The 19,995-nt window shown below is 41.2% G+C and overlaps 1 protein-coding gene across 2 annotated transcripts in view; it reads right to left on the bottom strand.

Moving 5' to 3' along the window:
- The window catches only part of FREM1 (FRAS1 related extracellular matrix 1), a 168,421-nt gene extending 148,707 nt beyond the window's left edge, over positions 1–19,714 (bottom strand). The window contains exons 1-2 of one of the 2 annotated variants that reach the window (XM_033439761.2): positions 19,193–19,714; positions 3,756–4,263 (exon numbers count right to left, since the gene is read on the bottom strand). In XM_033439761.2, the coding sequence (XP_033295652.1) occupies positions 3,756–3,995 (240 nt within the window). In that variant the 5' untranslated portion in view covers positions 3,996–4,263; positions 19,193–19,714. Of the gene's footprint in view, positions 1–3,755; positions 4,264–19,192 lie in introns of those variants that run through there. The other variant, XM_033439762.2, reaches the window with a different exon arrangement.
- Positions 19,715–19,995: the final 281 nt, after the last annotated feature.

Below are 19,995 nucleotides of genomic sequence, written 5' to 3'. Positions count from 1 at the left end.
TCTGCTTTGTTAAAAGAAACATCTGTTTTATGTTTCATAATATGTTTTCCTTTTATAAAAGGCGACAACCATAATTCCATAAATTTACTAACTAAAACAAAGGAGAGCTAAATCCTTTTCTAATTACTGTCTAGCTTTGTTTTTTTCCACTTCAATTGCTTTTCAATTACAATTTATAATTAAATTGTCACACATTCCTAACTCATTACTCACTTTAATGACAGCAAACTCGTTCAAACTAGAGATATTTTCTACTTCTGCATTTCCTATTCAAAAGAGCGAGCTCAGTGCTAAACGGGGGTGCTTTTCCACCCAGGAAATTTCTTGCTTTGGGTCAGGGGTGAGAAGTACTGTGAGTGGGTAAGTCTTGTCCTAAAACATGAGGAAAACATATTGCCATCAACCTTCTCTAATTGACTATCTCGAGAAGGTTACCGAGACAGAAGGTACTCGTGTGCACCAAGTGAAATCCCTTTCCAAATAACCAATAGGAAAATGAACCTGTTGGTCCTACGACAAACTTCAGTAATGGAATGAAAACACTGATTGAACAGATGTTAAACAAAACATTTTCTGTACAACTCACATGAAACGGTTCATTACACAGCAGGGTGTTGTTAATACAGTCATCTCGCTAGGAATGGGCCCAAATAAGCCTGCTTTCAACTTACTAGTAAGCTCTATTAAAGAGTAATGTTTAGGATGTGTGTGTGTGTGTGTGTGTGTGTCTGTGTGTGCATAATTGGCTTGGCTATGCTTGGCTGTGTTTAATTTCAAAAACTCCATAAGAAATCAATCCCTGGGGAGAACTGCATCAACCTGAATTTAGTACAGCTACATATTGCAAAAAAGCAGTTTTCACTTAGGGATTTTGTTTGTGTTGAAATTATCATAATGAAAAAATAGGATCACCAAGTGGTTTGAGAAACAAAGTTTTCCGGACATACAGATTTCATGATAGTACACAGTTCTCATATTTGACCAAAAGGCAACGAAACTCCACATTTTAATGGACTCCTTTCCACAGAATAACTGTTAGCAGCTATATATCACATATTTACTTTAGATGATATAAATCTGTTTGAGATGTCAGATGTACCTCTGGATAGACATACACTAAACATTATCTTTCAATCAGCACATTAGAGGACCCTTTGGGGATGTTTGGAGCCCTGCCCCTTTGCCTTGCAATGCAGACTTCCCTAAATCAGACAGATACGTTGTTTCTGTTCCACATTGTCTTTCTAATAATGGATTTTTGCCAGAAAATCAGCGAAAGTTTGAAAATGAGACAACTTAGAGATCACAACACTTGATCCTTGTGACCAAATAAATGTTTTACCTAGTTCTAGTCACGTGGATCCCTTTTTGCTCTCCAGTGCCTCAGAGCTAGCCACATAGTGAAGACTATTAAAATATCACTGAAAATGATGATATTTTTCATTACTCTCATAGAAAGTGCTATATGAAGCACTTGAGAAGTCATAGGCTATTTGGGATGGGGAGAGGATATCCCAAGAGGCTGGTTTAAGTAACAGGAGATCCTCCCCAAAATGCTTTCTAAGGAGGGAGAATCTGGTGAATAATAGGCCTTTGGTTTTGCATGCTTGGGGCCAGAGCTTAATACAGCTGGACCAGAGATTACCCCAGTGCGCTACAAGGAGGAATCTTTCCTCTCTTCTTATCTCACAAAATATATTCAGCCTTACTTCTAAATAAATGTTGCACACATTTTTTTAATATATTGATTGGAAGGGTTACCAAATTATCAGTTCATCAGTCTTTATGAGGCATCCACCTTTTTCCATATAGCCCTGGGTCTCTGCTCTATCAGGGATCCCAGACATCTAGGATTCGGGTCCTATTTTGCTGCTCCCCAAAACTCCAAGGATTTGCTTTTGACCCCCGTGCCTGTAGTTAGGGCTCCACGGCCTGCTGCTGAGCCTATTCGTGTCACCTACTCATCGCATTTAGTGCATTGGGGCTCCAGACATGAGCTATCCCAGGCGTCTCCTCTATCCCTAACTTATAGGTGCCAATCAAACACACTTTCCAGCATAAGTTATGTTGGGTGAAAGTGGGGAGATGTTGCACTTACCACACACATGGGAAAACCAGGGTGACCTGGGTCCATGAGCACATACTAACATTTTTTAGATGCCCATCTGAAGCTCATTGACTGACAAAAGAAAAACTCACAGGAAACCGGAGGGAGACATTTAGTCACAGTCACATGAGCCATACTCCCAATGTGAGAGCCTGCCACAGCATTCTGATGTGTTTCAGAATCAGACTATAACTGTAATGGAAGTAAAGGAAATGTCCAGAGATGTCAACTTGAGCTAGCATCTATCTCAGTCTCTTTAGTTCATCTTTACGACATCTAATACCACTTTTGAATAAGCCAATAGAATAGTTTTTTAGCCAAATAGAGAGGAAGAGGAAGAACATTAATGCTCACAGTTCAGCAAACAGAAATGCTGTATTTTGCTAGGAGCAGCAGCCATACCCAGCACTGAATATTCTGAAAACTGTTTGCCTTGAGAAGAAAGTTAAACCACAGTAGGAACAAGTAATAAGACCAGAAGTAATTTTCTATTGTGTATAAAGATAAGCTCTTTAAGCAAATGTATGATAATACAGACTTTCCTAAACCCAAGGAATTAGAGGGTAACTCCACCCTACAAAAGGATTGAGCACAGAACACCCTTAAATGACAAGGTCTCCATGGTAGTGATTAAAGGGAAAAAAACATTTTATGAAGACATTTTTGAAGAACAATGAATATTTAAAATGAAGTGTCTTCGTATATCGTTTCCAGATCTCTTCCCTTACTCAAGGGAACGTTCAAGGGATGGTAATAGATTAAAATGTCTTCGTGTTTAACTTTTGCTATTCTGCAGTCACAAATGTGTCCTAAAGATGTCCTGAAACCCTGATATCTTATCCAAAGGCACTCTGGCCATGGGTGAGACAATTTGGGGGCAGGAATAGTCCCATAAAGACTGACCTTATCACACCACACAGGAGACTGCCCACTCCAACCCGTTTTCATTCTCTCTCCCTCTCGTTTACTTCTCTCTCTCTCTCCCCCTCGCTCTGTTTTTTTCTCTCTCTCCCCTAAGATTCTCATAGAGTGGCCATGTACCTAAAATAAGATGTGATTCCCTTACCATTATGCCTTTTCCTGGCTGATTAGCTGTTTTGTAATATTTACACAAGATTTCGTCAATAAGAGAGGATAAATTGGAAAGACTTGTCAATTTGGTGTATTACTAATTTTAAAAATGCATCCATCCATATCTGTTCGAACCATCCTTCCTCCAGAGGGGTTGACATAAATAGGAGTAACTCCTGTTGGTTTCAAGGCTGTAATCCACAGTCACCCAAGAACATTCAAAAAACAGGTTTGACCAATCTCAAATCATTACCTCGTATACCTGAAACTAATGTTATATGTCATTATACGTCAAAAAAACTTTTTTTAACAGGTTTCACCTTGCATAGAAAAAACAGTGCAGTATTATGCCCGCTAACTGCAACTCCACCGTTTCAGATTTGAACACCTTACAACACTCACCTCTGGTAGCTTGAAGGAAGAGCTTGATCTCTCTCTCTCTCTCTCTCTCTCTCTCTCTCTCTCTCTCTCTCTCTCTCTCTCTCTCTCTCTCGCTCTCTCTCTCCCCCACCCCCAACATTATCACACACTCTCATTCATACACACTATTAAATAGCAAATCTCAGATATGACCTACCTGTGGAGTGAGTTTCCCAACCCTCTGGGTTATTGGTTCATTCATCACAACCTCCACTTTGCAGGCATCTTTCTCTTTGGGGATGGCGAACTTCAGGTCATCCTGAGACAGGAAGGCGGAGCTGCCCTTCATCACCCTGACCCCTCGGTTAACACGGATGAGGGTGAGGCTGGCCCAGCCTGGGAGCAGCCTGAGCAACAGCAGCAGGGCACCGAGCCCACCCCAGCGTAGAGAGCTCATGCCGACAGGGGCCAACTCGTTTCCATCCACCAGTGAAATCCCTTCAACAAAGGAGGGCTTCTGTGCCTTCTCCGGGGGTGTCAGCTCATAGTCCAAGGGGCAGGGCAAGGGGTCCCGACAATGTGCCCCAAGATCTTAACACGTCCCTTTCATTTCAAACTCAGACAAGGAGGTCTTTCAGGCAGTCCCAGAGCTTTTAATAAAACTCGCTGATCACTCCTGACAACGCCCGGCAAGATTAATGTGCCTCCCAAGCGCTTTTTTAATCCTGCAAATGGGACGAGGAGTTGGAGGAAAGTGAGAGAGAAACAAAAAGGTTTATGTGGCTTATTCAAAAGACCCCCACCGACAAAGGAATCTTTCAACCAGCCTGTAATTTCAGCTAAATTAAAAACAAATAAACTAACTTGACCTCCAGGGGCATCTGAAAGGCAATGCAGCCATTTCATTCCCCGGCGGTAACTCCTGCTTCCGGACTCAACGGGTCCCAACAGGGACGTCAGTTGTGTGGTCCGACAGGAGGCAGCCCGCCTCATGGCCACGGGCAGCGTTTGCTCCTCTGCGTTCAGAGAAAGTTGTTGAACTCTTTGCTTTTGTCTTCTCACTTGATAAATGAGGACTGTAACCTCATTTGTGCAAGAGAGCTGATACAATTACTTGCCCACTGTTTGAAAACATGATTAATTCTAAATCAGTACAACCCACTCAAAAAAAAAAAGGCTTAATAATTTGTCACATGGGCACAATTTTGACTTTGCTGGACAATGAAGACGCCTAAGAAACGCTTGAGTGGAAACTGGAGAAAAGATATTTTTTCTAAGTGATCATTTGGGGTTTTGTTTAGGTGTAACAAGGACTAGGAATCCAGTAACGTAGCTTCAACATACACAGCTAATGACACGGCAGATGTACGTGCATTTATACATCATCTGCAATGCTAATTACATAGAAAGTATAGAATTCACACAAGTGGAGTCTTTTTTTCTATTTTAACCACTTAGAATTTCATGATTATTTCTCTGTGTCCCATAAGAACAGAAATGATTTTATCCAAAGTGCAAGGTATTGAAATATATCTTTAATTCCAAGATATGATTAGGTGAACCAATCATATCCACGATTAGTTATCCATGATAGACCATAATGGTAGTTTATTATGCCCATTGGAAGGTCTTGCATTTTCATGATTTTAATGATTTCTGCACACGGATACTGAAATGTTTGTCAGAAGGTGTAGACAAAAATGCCACTATTGCCCACCTCTAATACATTAAGGGAAGGCTCATTCTCTTGTCCCTGTTTGAAACCTTTCACTTTTGAGACAGTGCGTGACATGTCACCTAACACCTGGGGGCGGGCGGGTGCACACTTCACAGAGCAGCCTGTTTTTTATGGTGTCGGTCCCCAAATAAAACAGTCCCATCCTCCCACTGACCATGCTGCCCACGCTCAGGCTGAATTAGGTTGGCTTGTTTGGGCAAGAATGCAAACCTGCTTGTTGAACTTTCACAACTTGTTTCCATTCACCTTTGGCATCTAAGATCATTCAAAAAAGCAGCGCTTTCACAAAGAAGAGAAGCAACAGGGTGGGTAGGCATCACCCAAAACTGAGAGATAAGAGAAAAAACTTGGCTTTCTGAGATTTCAATGAATTAAATTAACCCATAAAGGCTGCAAGGACTCTATACTCTCAGGCATTCTTCTCATCTCCCTTCTTCTCCTTTGCTGCTTCTTCCTAGAATCCCTGACTTTTTTCATGTTGGGGAGCCTAGGGTCCAGTCCTGGGACCTGTTTTTTGTCTACCCTCACTCCCTAGCGACCTCGTTCTTCCTTTTTTTTCATGGATTTATCTTTATGCTTCTCTCCCTCTTGTTACCCAGACTGAGGAGGCTGCCCTGCACATAAAAAAGAGAGCCACACCTCAGGCTAGCAGAGCTGTGAGCCAGAAGGAGCCTGGGTGTTTGGGACATTTGCAAAGTGAAGTCACCACACCAGCCCACTCTGCCAGAATTTTACATGGCAGAGAATGTAAACTTCTTTCCTGTTTAACCTACTGTTAAACAGGAAAGACGGCATTTTTTTCTACACCTTCTGACAAATATTTCAGTAGCCATGTGCAGAAATCATTAAAATCATGAAAATGCAAGACCTTCCAATGGGCATAATAAACCAGTATAACTTTACACTGTTAATAACTACCTTATTCTTCAATTTTTGTTAATTTTGTTTAGTCACAAATCAGGTAAATATTTTAACTTCTTACCTACAGCATATGGGGAAATAGCTCATTCTCTAATTATAGCATAGTAAGTCCTTAATGAGCAGATAAGGTCAAAGACCAAGATTCTAATGTTCATCTACCAGGAAGAAACAAGAGAGAAAGAAAAGGAAATCTATTTCTGTGGCTTCCCGTGCCACAGTGATGTGGGAAGGGAAGACCTGAATCTGAAGACCTGGATTCTAACCCTGGTTCTTCTGAACATCTGTTTTCTCTTTCAAAAATGGGGCCATCTGTCTTGCCTGTTCCAGTTCCCCCATGAGGCCAAACGAAATAGTCCATGTGGAAATATTTTCTTAACTACAAAGCCCCATATAAATGTAATGTTATTATTACAAAATATGTCAAAGGAATAAGAGGGTAAAGCTTGTCTCGAGAAAAACAGAATGGCAGGACCTGGTCCTGGATGAAGGGGGCAGAATTAGGTTCAGTAAAAGTCAAAGTGTGTTTTAATGACATTCAAAATTTCTCCTTTTCTTCCTCACAGTCTTAAAACAGGAGGTCGAAGTAAGAAACTGAATGCTAATATTTCAGTATTACCTCAACACTGCTGGGAGGTAAACAGTACAAGAGTAACAATTTCTAAGTTCAAAATCAAACAAAACTCAGCCTTCAATCAACTGGGCTACCAAATTAGGTGCCATAAAGATCAAAAAGAGTATGCTTTATTTGTGTTTTATTTACATTCTAATTTTGCGCTTGCATTTTTCTGTTGGTGTTAGGAAATGCCAAGTACGTAGACATTCCATGGAAAATATTGCTCTGATTTTTCACATGAAGAAGGTGGCAGTGGAGGGGAAAGAGAAAAGGATTTGGATGAACAGAGAGAGAAAAGGCCAAACAAAAAAACAAAAACCACACAGAACAATAGCAATGGAAATCAGGATTCTAAGTCAAACAAGATTTCAGATGATGATGGATTTTTTATCTCCACCAAAGAAGATGACAGAATTGTCTTGTTTCTGGTACAAAATTACAATGTCCAGAGGCAGCCAACATTTACTTGACAACACCCTAGTGGGAAACCTAACACATCTTGAGAACTCTGTTTGCTTAATCCCAACATAGGGCCAAGTCAGATCCTCAGAATCCAGCTGTCTGTAGCTTGCTCTCGTCACTGATGTGGGCAGCCACAGCGTCAGCAGAATCAGTGGGAGCTTTGGAAGGGAAGTAGAAAGGTGGCCAGATTCTACAAGGGAGCTTGTAAACCAACTGACTTTTAGCCACATGGGACTTAATTTGATGCTGCAATAGAAACAAATCCTGTCTGCTTGCTTGTGTGATTCAGCTGCTTCTCAGCATTTCACAATCCTCACGTCATCCTGCAAATCAGTTATGCTCTTACAGGCCATTTCCCACCCTTGCCTTTTTTCTTCATGTGGAAATCATGTATTCGAAGGATATCTCTACAAGCCAACAAAAAAGTGAAAAGATGTTTTGGAAAGTGGAAAACCATCCTGCTCTGAGTTCTTCCTTATAAAAATTCAAAAAGTGTTCTTTCTTAGTAAATTTCTTTCTTTCTTAGTAAATTCCTGAACAGAAGAAAATGATTCAGTAACATTTCATCTGGTATAGCTGAGCTGGTTTTCATTTCATAATTACACATTCAGTTTAACCACAGGAGGATGTATTCTCCATGCTGATATAAACATGGTACTCCTGTCATTTATCTTAGGTAATCTGTGCACAACAGGAAAAGCAGGATCCCAGCTGTCCTCCCAGGCTCTCTCTGCGATGGAACTTCTTGATGGTCAATGTTAACGATGTGCCCTGAAGATAATCATATTTACTATTGTTCCTCTGTGGAATTTTACAATGGAAGCTACATGACACAAGAGAAGCACCTTCCCCATCCTGCACCCAGCACAGATATCAAGATATCAATAATCAGACTTCCCTGGTGGCGCAGTGGTTAAGAATCCACCCGCCAATGCAGGAGACACGGGTTCAAGCCCTGGTCCGGGAAGACCCCACATGCCACGGAGCAACTAAGCGTGTGCACCACAACTACTGAAGCCCACGTGCCTACAGCCCGCGAGCCACAACTCCTGAAGCCCGCGCACCTAGAGCCCGTGCTCCGCAACAAGAGAAGCCACCGCCATGAGAAGCCCACACACCACAGCAAGAGTAGTCCCCGCTTGCCGCAACTAGAGAACGCCTGCGCGCAGCAACAAAGACCCAACGCAGCCAAAAATTAATTAATTAATTAATTTTTAAAAAACAAAAGATATCAATAATCTATCCTAACCTTTTGCTGGCTTGCTTTGCTATTTGCAGAACTCCTACTGGTCTGATACTCTTCTCAGCACTCCAGGTAGTTATTACCAATCAACCAAAGATGATGTAAACAATGGAACATTTTATCTTCCCTGTGCTTGAAGCTATTACCTCATGACTCACAGCTTCAGATCCTACAAGTACCCTATAGTCTTTAAGAAAGAAAATAAACTAATAGAGAAGTGGCATTTTGAGTAAAAAAAGAAGTAGCCAACTCAGGATCAACCCATTCCCACCCACTCAAACAGAGATTCTGATATCCTTGACTAGATTGATAAGAAAGCCCGTGACTTGTATTCTACATTAAAGTCTTTAAAATACCAGTCAGAAGAAACATAGAAGCCATCGTGGAATTACTTATAATGAATTTTTTCAATCATCATGATTTTCACTCAAATTGATTTCCAAAATAATTCATATGAATCAAATGTAAAAGTTTCAGGCATAAACTCATAGCTGCATATAATTATCCATAGAATAACTGAAATGATTCCGAATCATATGTGACATAAATTGATTCACCCAAGAGCAATGAACTGGAAATGAGGAGAACGGTCCCCCAAGGGAACAACTAACTGTCTAAACTCAGAGAAAGTGGCTCTCTTCTTTGTGTAGCAGTTGAGGAAATTAAGACTTAGATTTTACCAAGGACTTCAGATCCACTGCCTCCTCTGACTTTCCTTCCCTGAGAGAGACAGAGAAGTCTAACTGCACCTTGTCATAAGCAACAAGGAGTCAGTCTAAGGCTGGCCCAAGGTCACAGCCGGAGGCAGCACAGCCTGGGAGAAGCAGGTCTCTGGCACCCTGGGGAAGGGCTCTGTCCTCCTCTATGCTGACAGTCTCACTGCAAAAGCAGCCCTGGGAACACACAAATACAAAACAGGTTCTTCTCTTTCAAGAAGCTCATCACCTCTTATGGAGCTTTAATTGTTCAATGCCCCCCACAGGGGTGGAGAATCCGTGGCGATCTTACCCAACACAGGATTTCCGGGGAGAATAGAATCGTGGAGAAGAAGACTTCTAAGATTGATTTTCTTCTAAGATTGATTTTCCTCAACAATTTATAGTACAGTTGTCCCTCAGTATCCACAGGGGTTGGTTCCAGTAACCCCCCAACCCTCCACAGATACCAAACGCCACGATGATGCTCAAGTCCTTTATATAAAGTGGCGAAGTGTTTACGTATAACCTATGAACATCTTCCCACACACTTTAAATCACCTCTAGATTACTTATAATACCTAATACAATGTAAATGCTATGTAAATAGTTGTAAATACAAGGTAAATGCTGTGTAAATAGTTGCCAGGCAAATTCAAGTTTTGCTTTTTGGAACTTTCTGGAGTTTTTTTTCCAAATATTTTCAATCGTAGTTGGCTGAATCCACGGATGTAGAATGCACAGATATGGAAGGCTGACTGTATCTTCCTTTTCTCATTTTATGTCTACTAGTACTTTTTACTTACTGTATACAGGTACTGGGCTACATTCTTTATATATTTGTTTTCATTTATTTCTCACAACAAACCTATAAAGCAGTTCCTATTATTATTCTGATTTTATAGATAAACAGTGACTTAAGGAAGTGACATCATAATCATAATAAAAACGAACATTTATTAAGTGCTTCCTATGGATTAGGCGTTGTTCAAAGGACTTTACATACATTATCTTGTTTAATTCCTATAACGGTTTTAGGAAGTAGACAGCGATTTTACAGATTTGGAAAATGAGGTACAAAGAGGTTTAAGTTACCTGCCTAAAGTCATCAGCTTGACTCCAGCGTCTTATAACCCATATTTGCCGACCCCGGGACCTGTGCACTTAACTGCTATATTATACCACTTTGCATTACAACAAAATCATATACTCTTTGCAATTCCTTCACTATCCCTGGAGTCTTTTTCCTACAGTATGCAAACCCTTAACAACTTCCTTTATGGTCCCAGACAGCAACTGATGGCTGTTGCAGGAGTTAAAGTTTCACTGGAGGCGGTCTTCCCTAGTGGCTCAGTGGTTAAGAATCCACCTGCCAATGCAGGGGACATGGATTCGATCCCTGGTCTGGGAAGATCCCACATGCTGCGGAGCAACAAAGCCCGTGAGCCACAAATACTGAGCCTACTCTCTAGAGCCCATGAGCCACAACTACTGAGCCCACGTGCCACAACTACTGAAGCCCACGCACCTAGAGCCCACGCTCCGCAACAAGAGAAGCCACCACAACGAGAAGCCCGCGCAGTGCAGCAAGAGTAGTCCCCACTCACCGCAACTACAGAAAGCCTGCACACAGCAACAAAGACCCAATGCAGCCAAAAATAAATAAATAAAATAAATTACAAAAATAAATATTTCAGTGGAGGCAATGTTCTCTCAAGGAAGTAGCTGTTACTTTAAGAACATATAATTAATGCAGATACCTTGCCTACCAGCATCTGAGTGTTCCAACTCCTTACACTACAAGCACAGTTTAAAGGCCTCAAAGCAAACAGGCCACTTCAAAATTCCAGTCTATTAAATTAATAAAATACATGTTGATTTTGTTTATAACATTCTGCTTCCTTCACTCTGCAACTTTTTCTAAACTGTAATCTAAATCACAGATGTGTGGTTTACGAGAAAACTCAGAAATCAACTAGTCCGTATCCTTCATTTTATCTATTTACCTGTTTTTTTCTGAAAATAACTTCCTTTTATGTGTATAAAAGAAATACATGCTCATTAACTAAAGGATAAAAATATACACACATAAAGAAAAGGAAAACATTACACTTTCCCAACACCCAAAGAAAATGCCCTTCGGTTTTCATAAGTAAGTATATGTATCTACAGTTTTTAAACTTAATTAGAACCACACTACAAAAAGAGTAGTGTACCATTCTTTTCCAGTTACATAACATTCTATTCTAACCATTTTCCGTATTATTAAACGTTCCTTGTGATCTTACTTTTCATCTGTGCACTACATCCTCTACATGGATTTCTAGAGTCATTCCATTGTGGTGTTGAACTAGTTACTATGTCAATAGATTGTGATGAAAAAATCCTTCATTAAATCAGCTTATTTTTCTAGTTATTTCCTTCTGATAGTTTTTGGAAGTGGAATCATAAGATCAAAGGGTGTAAAACTTATTTTGAGGCTCTCGATGCATGCTACTTGGAAAGATGGTACTAATTGACACCCTAATTTTCACTCTGTGGAGAGAAAGTATCCCTCAGGCTGTACCATCCAGGGCAAGATTGCAAAGATGAATCTTTGACCACCACACAAACTCATTAGAAGGTCTCCTTTCCTAGATTTTTCAACACTTCAATGTCTATCTGGCTGATAAAGGCCACATTTTTCAAACTGTGTTTTTTAAAATGCACATGTTGGAGACGTTGAAAAGTTTTCCGCATAAGTCTTCTATATCCAAATATATGTGAAGCACAGAATGCCAAAATCTTCTTTTAAAGATTTACAATGTAATATGAGCTTACTAAAGGCTCTAAGAATTCCTGCAGAAAGAAAACCTTTAAGCCCAAAGTTTGCAAACTTATAGAAAACCATTTTTTTAAATTAAAAAACCCAGAAAGTGCAAAGGTAGTCCTGCTTGAGGAAGTTTCTCTGTCACCTCATCCTGAAGACAAACTCTAAATCCAGAGTGCACTATAAACTGATTTTTTTTTTAACATCTATAAAGCAGAAACTAAACTGATTTTTAAATGTGGGTTTATGTGGCTACAGGTTTCATTCTATTTTCTTTTGCTGCAGTAATGTCTAGAGAATTTGGAAGATCAGCTAATTAATGCCAGGAGGAGGCCTTGATGTGCTGGTATGGTGTTATAGGCTGAATTTTGTTCCCCCAAAATTCATATATTGAATTCCTGAGGTACCCCCAGTACCTCAGAATGTTACTATATTTAGAGATAGAGTCTGTAAGGAGGAAAATTAAAATGACGTCATTAGGGTGGGCACATCTAAGCACATTGTTATTGCGACTATTAACTACTAATCCCCATCAAACATTTTCTTTTCCCCCTTCCCATTATATACCTTGTCTTGACCAACTATCCTATCTCCTTAAAATGCTGTCTCTACCCACTCCTTCACCAGCCTTGTATTTCCTAAAAGGACCCTTGATTTTGATTGCCCCCAGTCCACTGAAATAGCTGTCTCAAAGGCTGCCAGTGACCTAACTGTTACAGCAAATTGAACTTTTCTCCAACAATCCTCTCTGATCTCTATAGCGCCCAACAATGCGCTACACCCACACTTTCTGCACAATTTCTTCTCCCCTAGTTTATGGACTCAGTATACTCCCCGCTTCTCCTTCTACCTCACCAATGCTTCTTTCTCTTTTATCTTCTCTTCCTTTTCTTTCCACCCTCTGTTTTCTCCTCTCTTGGTCACATTGTATCATTGAAAATACAACATTTAAAAAAAATCTGACTTCAACTGGCTTCTCACTACATATCCACTCCCATGGTCTTTGGCCATCACCTCTAGGCTCATGTAGCCCCAAATCACAGCCCTCCCTCTCCCGTAACCTCAGTTACACATTCACAGTGACCTGCTTGACACTTCCCACCTGTAAGCCCCTGCTCATGTCTGCCCCCTGCATGTCTTTGCTTCCATCCTTATTAAAATCTTCCTCACATATCAATGCCTTGTGAAATGCCTCCTCCAAGATGCCCTAAGACCTGATCAGTCCATTTGGTTTCTGCGATTGCAGAAAAGTCACATTTTACTGAAACCCATCATGGGGCATTTATCATATCCTACATGATGGTGTGACTATGTGTTTTGAAAGCAGGAGGACAGAACTGTCTGTTGCATGTGATACACATTCAACACATGTATCAATAAATGAAATCAGCAATGATAGTTGAACTGTGCTTTTAGCATTCTTGTCAAAACAAGACTATCAACACACATTAACATCTTTGAGCTCTTCTCATTTATACCTGGACATTTCTGTGAGTAACATCTTGAGTGGTGCCCATAGCTCCATTTTTGGCTCCTTCTGGTTAAACAATTTTCCAAATTCCTAAACAAAGATATAGAAACAAGCTTATCTGATTCACAGACAGCAAAAACCCAGGAAGGTTAACTGTTACCACTGAGGGCATAATCAAGATCGACGTCCTGGATAATGGAGACTGGAATGATGGGCTGAAGCCAGCAAGTTCACTTTCAACAAGCACGAACATATAAATTTACAACCCCAAAAATCAATTGCAAATATATGGGAAAGAGAAGATTTACTCAGGCAGTAATTTATGAAAAAAAAGAAAATTGTCTTCAAACACCTGCAGGAGGAGTGACTTTATTCTGTGGTTCCTGTGTGCAGAAACAGGGAGGATGGGTGAATCTCAGCTTCCCCTCAGAAAGAACTTTCCTTCAGAGCTGTCCAGTAATGGTGAGGGCTGAGGTACAGACACAGGAAGGGGTCTTTGTCTCAGGGAGGGAGTGTGGGTTAGGTGCTTTCTGGGGTCCCTTTTAACTGTGAGACTGGATTTCCCTGTATGGTTGCCCCCTGCCACCTCTCCAGCCTCTTCTCACACGACTCTCCTCCTTGCCACGGACAAGCTAGTCACTCAGGTCTTCGTTCCTTCCTTAAACTCGCGGCACTGCCCATTCTAGGCCTTTACATGTTTCATCCATGTTGTCCCATCTGCCATGAATGCCCTTTTCCCCTCTCCCACCTACCACTCCATTTGGCTAAATTCTACCCATCCTTCAGGTCTCAACCTCCCAGACCAGTTTTAACTGCTTGCATAGAATCCCGCAATACCCCTTACCACATGTTGCACACCTACAGGCATTTAAATGTTTATCTGCAGTCATTTATACATGTCTGCCTTTGACCTTAGTCTGTAAGCTTCTTGAAGATAACAACCATAATTGTTCTGCTCACTCAAACATCTCCAGTCCTGGTCACAGGGCTTGGCACAGAGAAGATCAATACGTTATCAGTTGAGAGACTGACTTACCCCAATGCAAACTTTGGACTCAAAAGAAAAACTGGTAGAAGAGTGAGAGACAGAGAGAGACAGAGACAGAGAGGGAGAGCAAGAGCTCACACCACATGCTTGAATGGCTGTGTCTTTCCACTTGGTGATAGCTCGTAGGCTGACCATGGGGCAATTGCAGAGTTTCAAAATCTCAAACAAATACTTTCCCCTGAGGTTAGGCCACTTGCTACAATGGAGAAAAATCCCAAGAGAAACAAAATGATTCTTCTCCTCAGATATTTATGTGCAATGGCTATACAAGTCTCCAGTTCTGAAGAGTCAGGAAGAAAAGGACAGAATGATATTCACATTGCCTTTGTTTTCTCCTTAACAAATCCCTTTGGTAGTGTGTGAGCTCATGGATTTGTTTCATGCTTCCACTTAATCTGGAAGAAGGAATCAAGGGAGTACAAGGCTGCTGCCCAGAGTTATAGGCAGAGGAAGTGGTGGATGGAGATCTATCCTGCCCAGTCCATGAGGTCTGGAAGAAAGTTCTATTTCCCATTTCCCTTTTCTTTTCACCTATAAATTGCCTGGCTCGCCACATGTTTGATTCTTTCCAGCCTTCACACCTGTTAGTCCTCTCCTAAAGAAGAAATATTTATTGAGAACTTATCATATGTCATGCACCATGCTGGGTGCTTTCCAAATGTCTTTTAGCCCTTCCAAACACCTGGTGAGGTAAGTATAAATGTATTTGTTTTACTCCCAAGGAAACTAGTAAGTAATTTGGCCAACATCACAGAACCAAAGAACATCACAGCCTAGGGTTGGAACCCAGTTGAAATTTATTCAAAGGCCATTCTTTTTTTCTACTACACCACACTCTGATTCAATATTTGATAGGGCTCTCCTATCAACACTACCTTCTGGTTTCAAAAAAATCACTAATGCCTATTTGACAAACTATTTCATCCTACCATGTTATAACAAAAGAGAACTAAAGCACTGCTCTTCTGTTGTTGCTGTGTTGTTTTTATGAGAAGAATCACTTTCACAGAAAAAAAAAAGGAAATCTAGGCAATGAACAGGATTTGATAGGAAACAACTCTTAAACATTTGGATGAATCCTCATCTGGGAATTCTGATCCTTTCTGAAATTATCCTAACTACTTAATGATTTGGGCTTATATCAATAATTTATAAGAAATATATCAATAATTTATTACGAATTTTTGTGCTAACAAGAAATGTAGACTTTGGAATGAAAATGCCATGGCATTGAGCGTGACCTCATGAGGCAAAGCCCCGGTTTATTTATTGTAAGAGAAGGATTCAGGAAGCATCTCTAAGGACTGAGCAGCTGGTAACACTTGATAGGATGCAGAGATGGGATCCCAGGGAAGTGGACTGCACCAGTGGAAGGACTTGGAGCTTAGTGAGTCCTGGAGTGTTACCTGCCCCCGTCTCTAAGGAAGCCAGATAGGAAGGTTTCAAGGATAAAATTGAGAGTGAAGAGTGACAATCTTGGCAGCCTTTGATGATGCCCCAAAGGAGTATTTTGACGCCGTATCAGCAAATCCAGAACTAGGGAGGGATAAAAGGGAAACCAAAGTCTATTTTGCCATCTCCATTAAGCTTACCAATGAGAAGCCAAGAACGTTTTGTCAAAAATATCCTAACTTTGCAAGATCCCTGTACTCTGTCCTCCAGTGAGCACTTTCCCATCCAAACACAGTATCTTCAGACAGCTGGAGGCTATGTTTGTCAGAAAAATACATAGATCACAGCTATATTTTGATATTCTTATCTTGATGGCCAAGTTTTAGAACCCTTTGAAATGTTGCCCCAGTCACTGCAGTGAGAGAAACTCGAGTACAGACAAAAGGCGAGATTTCATTAGGGAGTTGTTTTTTTTTTTTTCCTCCAGCCCCTCAAAGGTCTCTGTTTGAGCCTCTCACCTAGTCGTACAAAAGCTATTAAATCACTTGAATGAAAGGGTCAGGGAGCAAGCTGTGCAAGTATGGAAGCCAGCAAGCCCTGTTCAGACCACCCAGCTCTCCAAAGGGGGAGCAACACCAGATTCAGACAAGATAAGAGGCTGCCATCCCATGTAACCTGGTCCAGGGAAAAAGCCTTTCTAGAGAGTTACAGGATCCCATTGTGTGGAATGACTGTGTGCTCTGAAAGGTGGCATTTGTCTAACTCACTAGATCAGTGGTCTTGGTTCTTTGTGAGAGAAAAAAAAAATTAAAGGGTATTTTAAAAAATTTTTAAGAAAAGCTGTAAGCCAAATCTTTGGGCCTGCTGTCAAAGCAAACAGTGAAACTGAGCTATATCCATCAATGTCAGAATGTCAGAGCTAGAAAGATATCAAAACTCACCGAATTCAACCCTTTTGTTATATTAACAGAGGAAGAGAAGGTTAGCAAGAATAGGTGATTCCAAAAGACTACGTATTACATGACTGCATTTATATGAAAAGTCAAGGATAGGTAAATCTATAGAGACAGAAAATAGATTAATTAGGGGTTGCCTAGGGGAGGCGGTGGGGAGGAATGGGGAGTGACTGTTAATATAGGGTTTCTTCCCGGAGTGACAAAAATGTTCAAAACAAATTGTGGTGATGGTTGTACAACTTTGTGAATATACAAAAACCACTGAATTGTACATTTTATAATGAATTTCATGGTGAATTTCATGGCATAGAAATTATATCTCAATAAAGATGTTGTAAAATGTGAAAAAATAAATAAAAAGAATAGGTGATTCATCCAAGATTGGTTAGCAACACCTAAGATGTGAAACACCAAGAAGACAGAGTCTATCCATATTATACACACTGATCTTTCTAAGTCCTTGGTACTAACACAGTGCCTGCCATCTAGCAGACACCTACAAATATTTGGAATGAGGAGAGGGAAAAAAAGGAAGGGGCACTGGTGACCACATCCTATTTTCTTTTTACTATAAATATACAAGCCATTCAATGTCATTGGGGATGGGGATGGAAGCTGAGTTCTTACTGTCATATGCTGTCAAACGAGGACCTCAGCATGATGGAGGTATCATTTCCTATCTCTCCCGATCCTTGTGGGTTGGTCCCATCAAAACAAATTTCTAGGAATCAAACTACTCCTGAACGGTCCCCAGAAATAATCCAGCTCAGTTCTGCCCAACTCAGCCCCAGGAGCACAGTATCCCCTGCAAGTTGATAAAGAATTAAGAATACCCTTGGGTTTAAAGTTTCCAAGACAAACATAGCTTATCCATGCAGAGCAGGTCAGACCACATAGCCACATGGAATTGGGGTACCTTTCCCTCACTCCCTTTCTCACTCATGGGAATGGAGAGGCAGGATGGAAAGGGGGAGCAAAGGAAAAAAAAAAAAAAGAGTTTGGTGGGAGAGCTGGTTAAAAGTTCTGGTTTGCCGGCCAAGCATGCCAAACCATGCTTCATGTAACTTATGTTCAACATCAGCTCAAACTCAAGTTTATTATTTAGGTATGAGGTTTAACATTAACCAAGGACGTGACAAGAATTTAATTGCCAAGGACGGACGATGCAGAACACTGCTAATCCAAGTGTGATCGCGCCTGCATCAGAATCACCTGGGTAAATTCTCGGCTCTACCCAAAATGTAAACTCTTCTCGGGGTGTGGCCTAAGCACCTGCCTTACACCAAGCACCCAAGTGGTTCTTAGGTACACTGGGTTATGAGGACCTCGGATGGAGAGAAAGAGGAAAAGTAGTTAACGTTTTCTTAGTGTTATGCTGAAGGCACTTGTATCACACGAAGGCAGGGGACTAAGAAGCAAATCTTCAAGCTTTAACCGGAGCAGCGTATGGTGGTATCAGTTTTGTGGAGCAGAAACCTGAAAAGCATTTGGATCTCTAGCTCTGGTCTGTGAAACAGTCCTGAAAAGGTTAATCTCTCCAGCAAGATTCCCAGGCCATAAACTCCAACCAGCCCTCGGAAATGCTCTTTTGAAGCTTTCTAATTCACGCCACACAAGAAGACTGCACACAATCGTTTAAAAAAAAAAAAAAAAAACAGAAACAAAAATTAAATGCCTTGAAAATTATTTTGGGGATCCAGATGACAACTAAAGGAAACTATTTACTACAGCACCAAAGTCTCTGGACCAAATCCGAGGAATGAGAAGAAAGAGCTTAAAAATCGGTCAGAAACTTCAGAACAATATTATTTCGTTACCTCTCCAACACCGGCTCTCATCCCCATAAAAACAGAAACCATGCTTTAAGAAATACATATCCAAAGATAACTAAACTAAAGCAAAGGTACCCAAAAATCACCTCCTCCAAATTTCTATATCTTTATACCATGAGAATATTATCCATTTTGTTAATTTTGGCATCTTTTCTTTTTGCCATTTCATTTCGCTGAAAAGAAATATTCTGATTTGAGGGGGACAATTACAGAATGGACAAATGTTTATTTCACTGGTGAGTGCTACTGGGGATGGATTCAGAAGAGAGTTATAAAGTTGCGTTACATAATAAAGAGCCTCCCACTTGGGGCATATGGCTTTTTAACACCGCAATTTGCCACCTTGGGAGTTTACATGAGAATTAAACTTTTGCAAGCAGACTCCAGTGAAGCTACCACACAGATAACCTCTGGGGCATTCTAGCAGAACATTCACAGTCAAGATGAGAGGAAATACATAAAGCAGATACTTACAGGTAGTGGTTTTCCTTGCCAAGCCAAAGAGCTAGAAACCATTGGCGCAGGCAGGCAGGATAAGAGTCACTGACCCGGTAATCTCTGGTTTAAAGGGCTTTGAGAGGAAGGGGGAGGAAAAACAGCCCAGGGAGGGAAAGAGAGCTGAAATTCCAGTCTTTCAGGTCAGCTGAGTTTTAGCTTTCTTTGTACTAAAAATCCATTAACCCACCCAACAAGAAAATAGAAAACTGAAGGTCACATACACACTCCACTGTCTTTGCTGGTCTTCTCCGGGGCTGCAGCTTCTGCGGCTTTGAAAACTTCCCGATTGCCAAGCTCAGGGCTCCCTGGGAGAAGGGCATGATCAAGGATGCCTGCAACTGCTTGCAGGGAGCCCGACCTCCCTGGCAGAGAGCCAAGCTCTCCAGTCCCTTCTGCTGGCTGGGTCCGCAGGGACAAAACTGAGCTTTCGTTAATAAGGTTGGTTGCGTCTCTTCCTAGTCTCTCCCCAGCTTCCTTTCTCACTATTAGTTCTGTACTAACTGCTCCGCCACTGGCTGAGCTGAAGCTGCCTCTCCCGCCCTCAGTGCACAGGCACACGCGCTCATAGACACACACATGGGCACACACCCACACCCCATACACACAATCACCCAAACACACCACACACGGGCATCGACACACGTGCACACACACACACCCACATACAAACGAGTTCACAGGCACACGTGTGCACACCCTCACACCCACGTGCGTGCAAACACACATACACGTAGGTGCACACACACATTGCTTATACCCACCCACACTCATACTCACAC

The sequence above is a fragment of the Orcinus orca genome, chromosome 6 (assembly GCF_937001465.1).
Source record: "Orcinus orca chromosome 6, mOrcOrc1.1, whole genome shotgun sequence".
NCBI lineage: Eukaryota > Metazoa > Chordata > Mammalia > Artiodactyla > Delphinidae > Orcinus > Orcinus orca.
The sequence above is the reverse complement of the archived record's forward strand: the minus strand, read 5'-3'. Positions and strand labels throughout refer to the sequence as shown.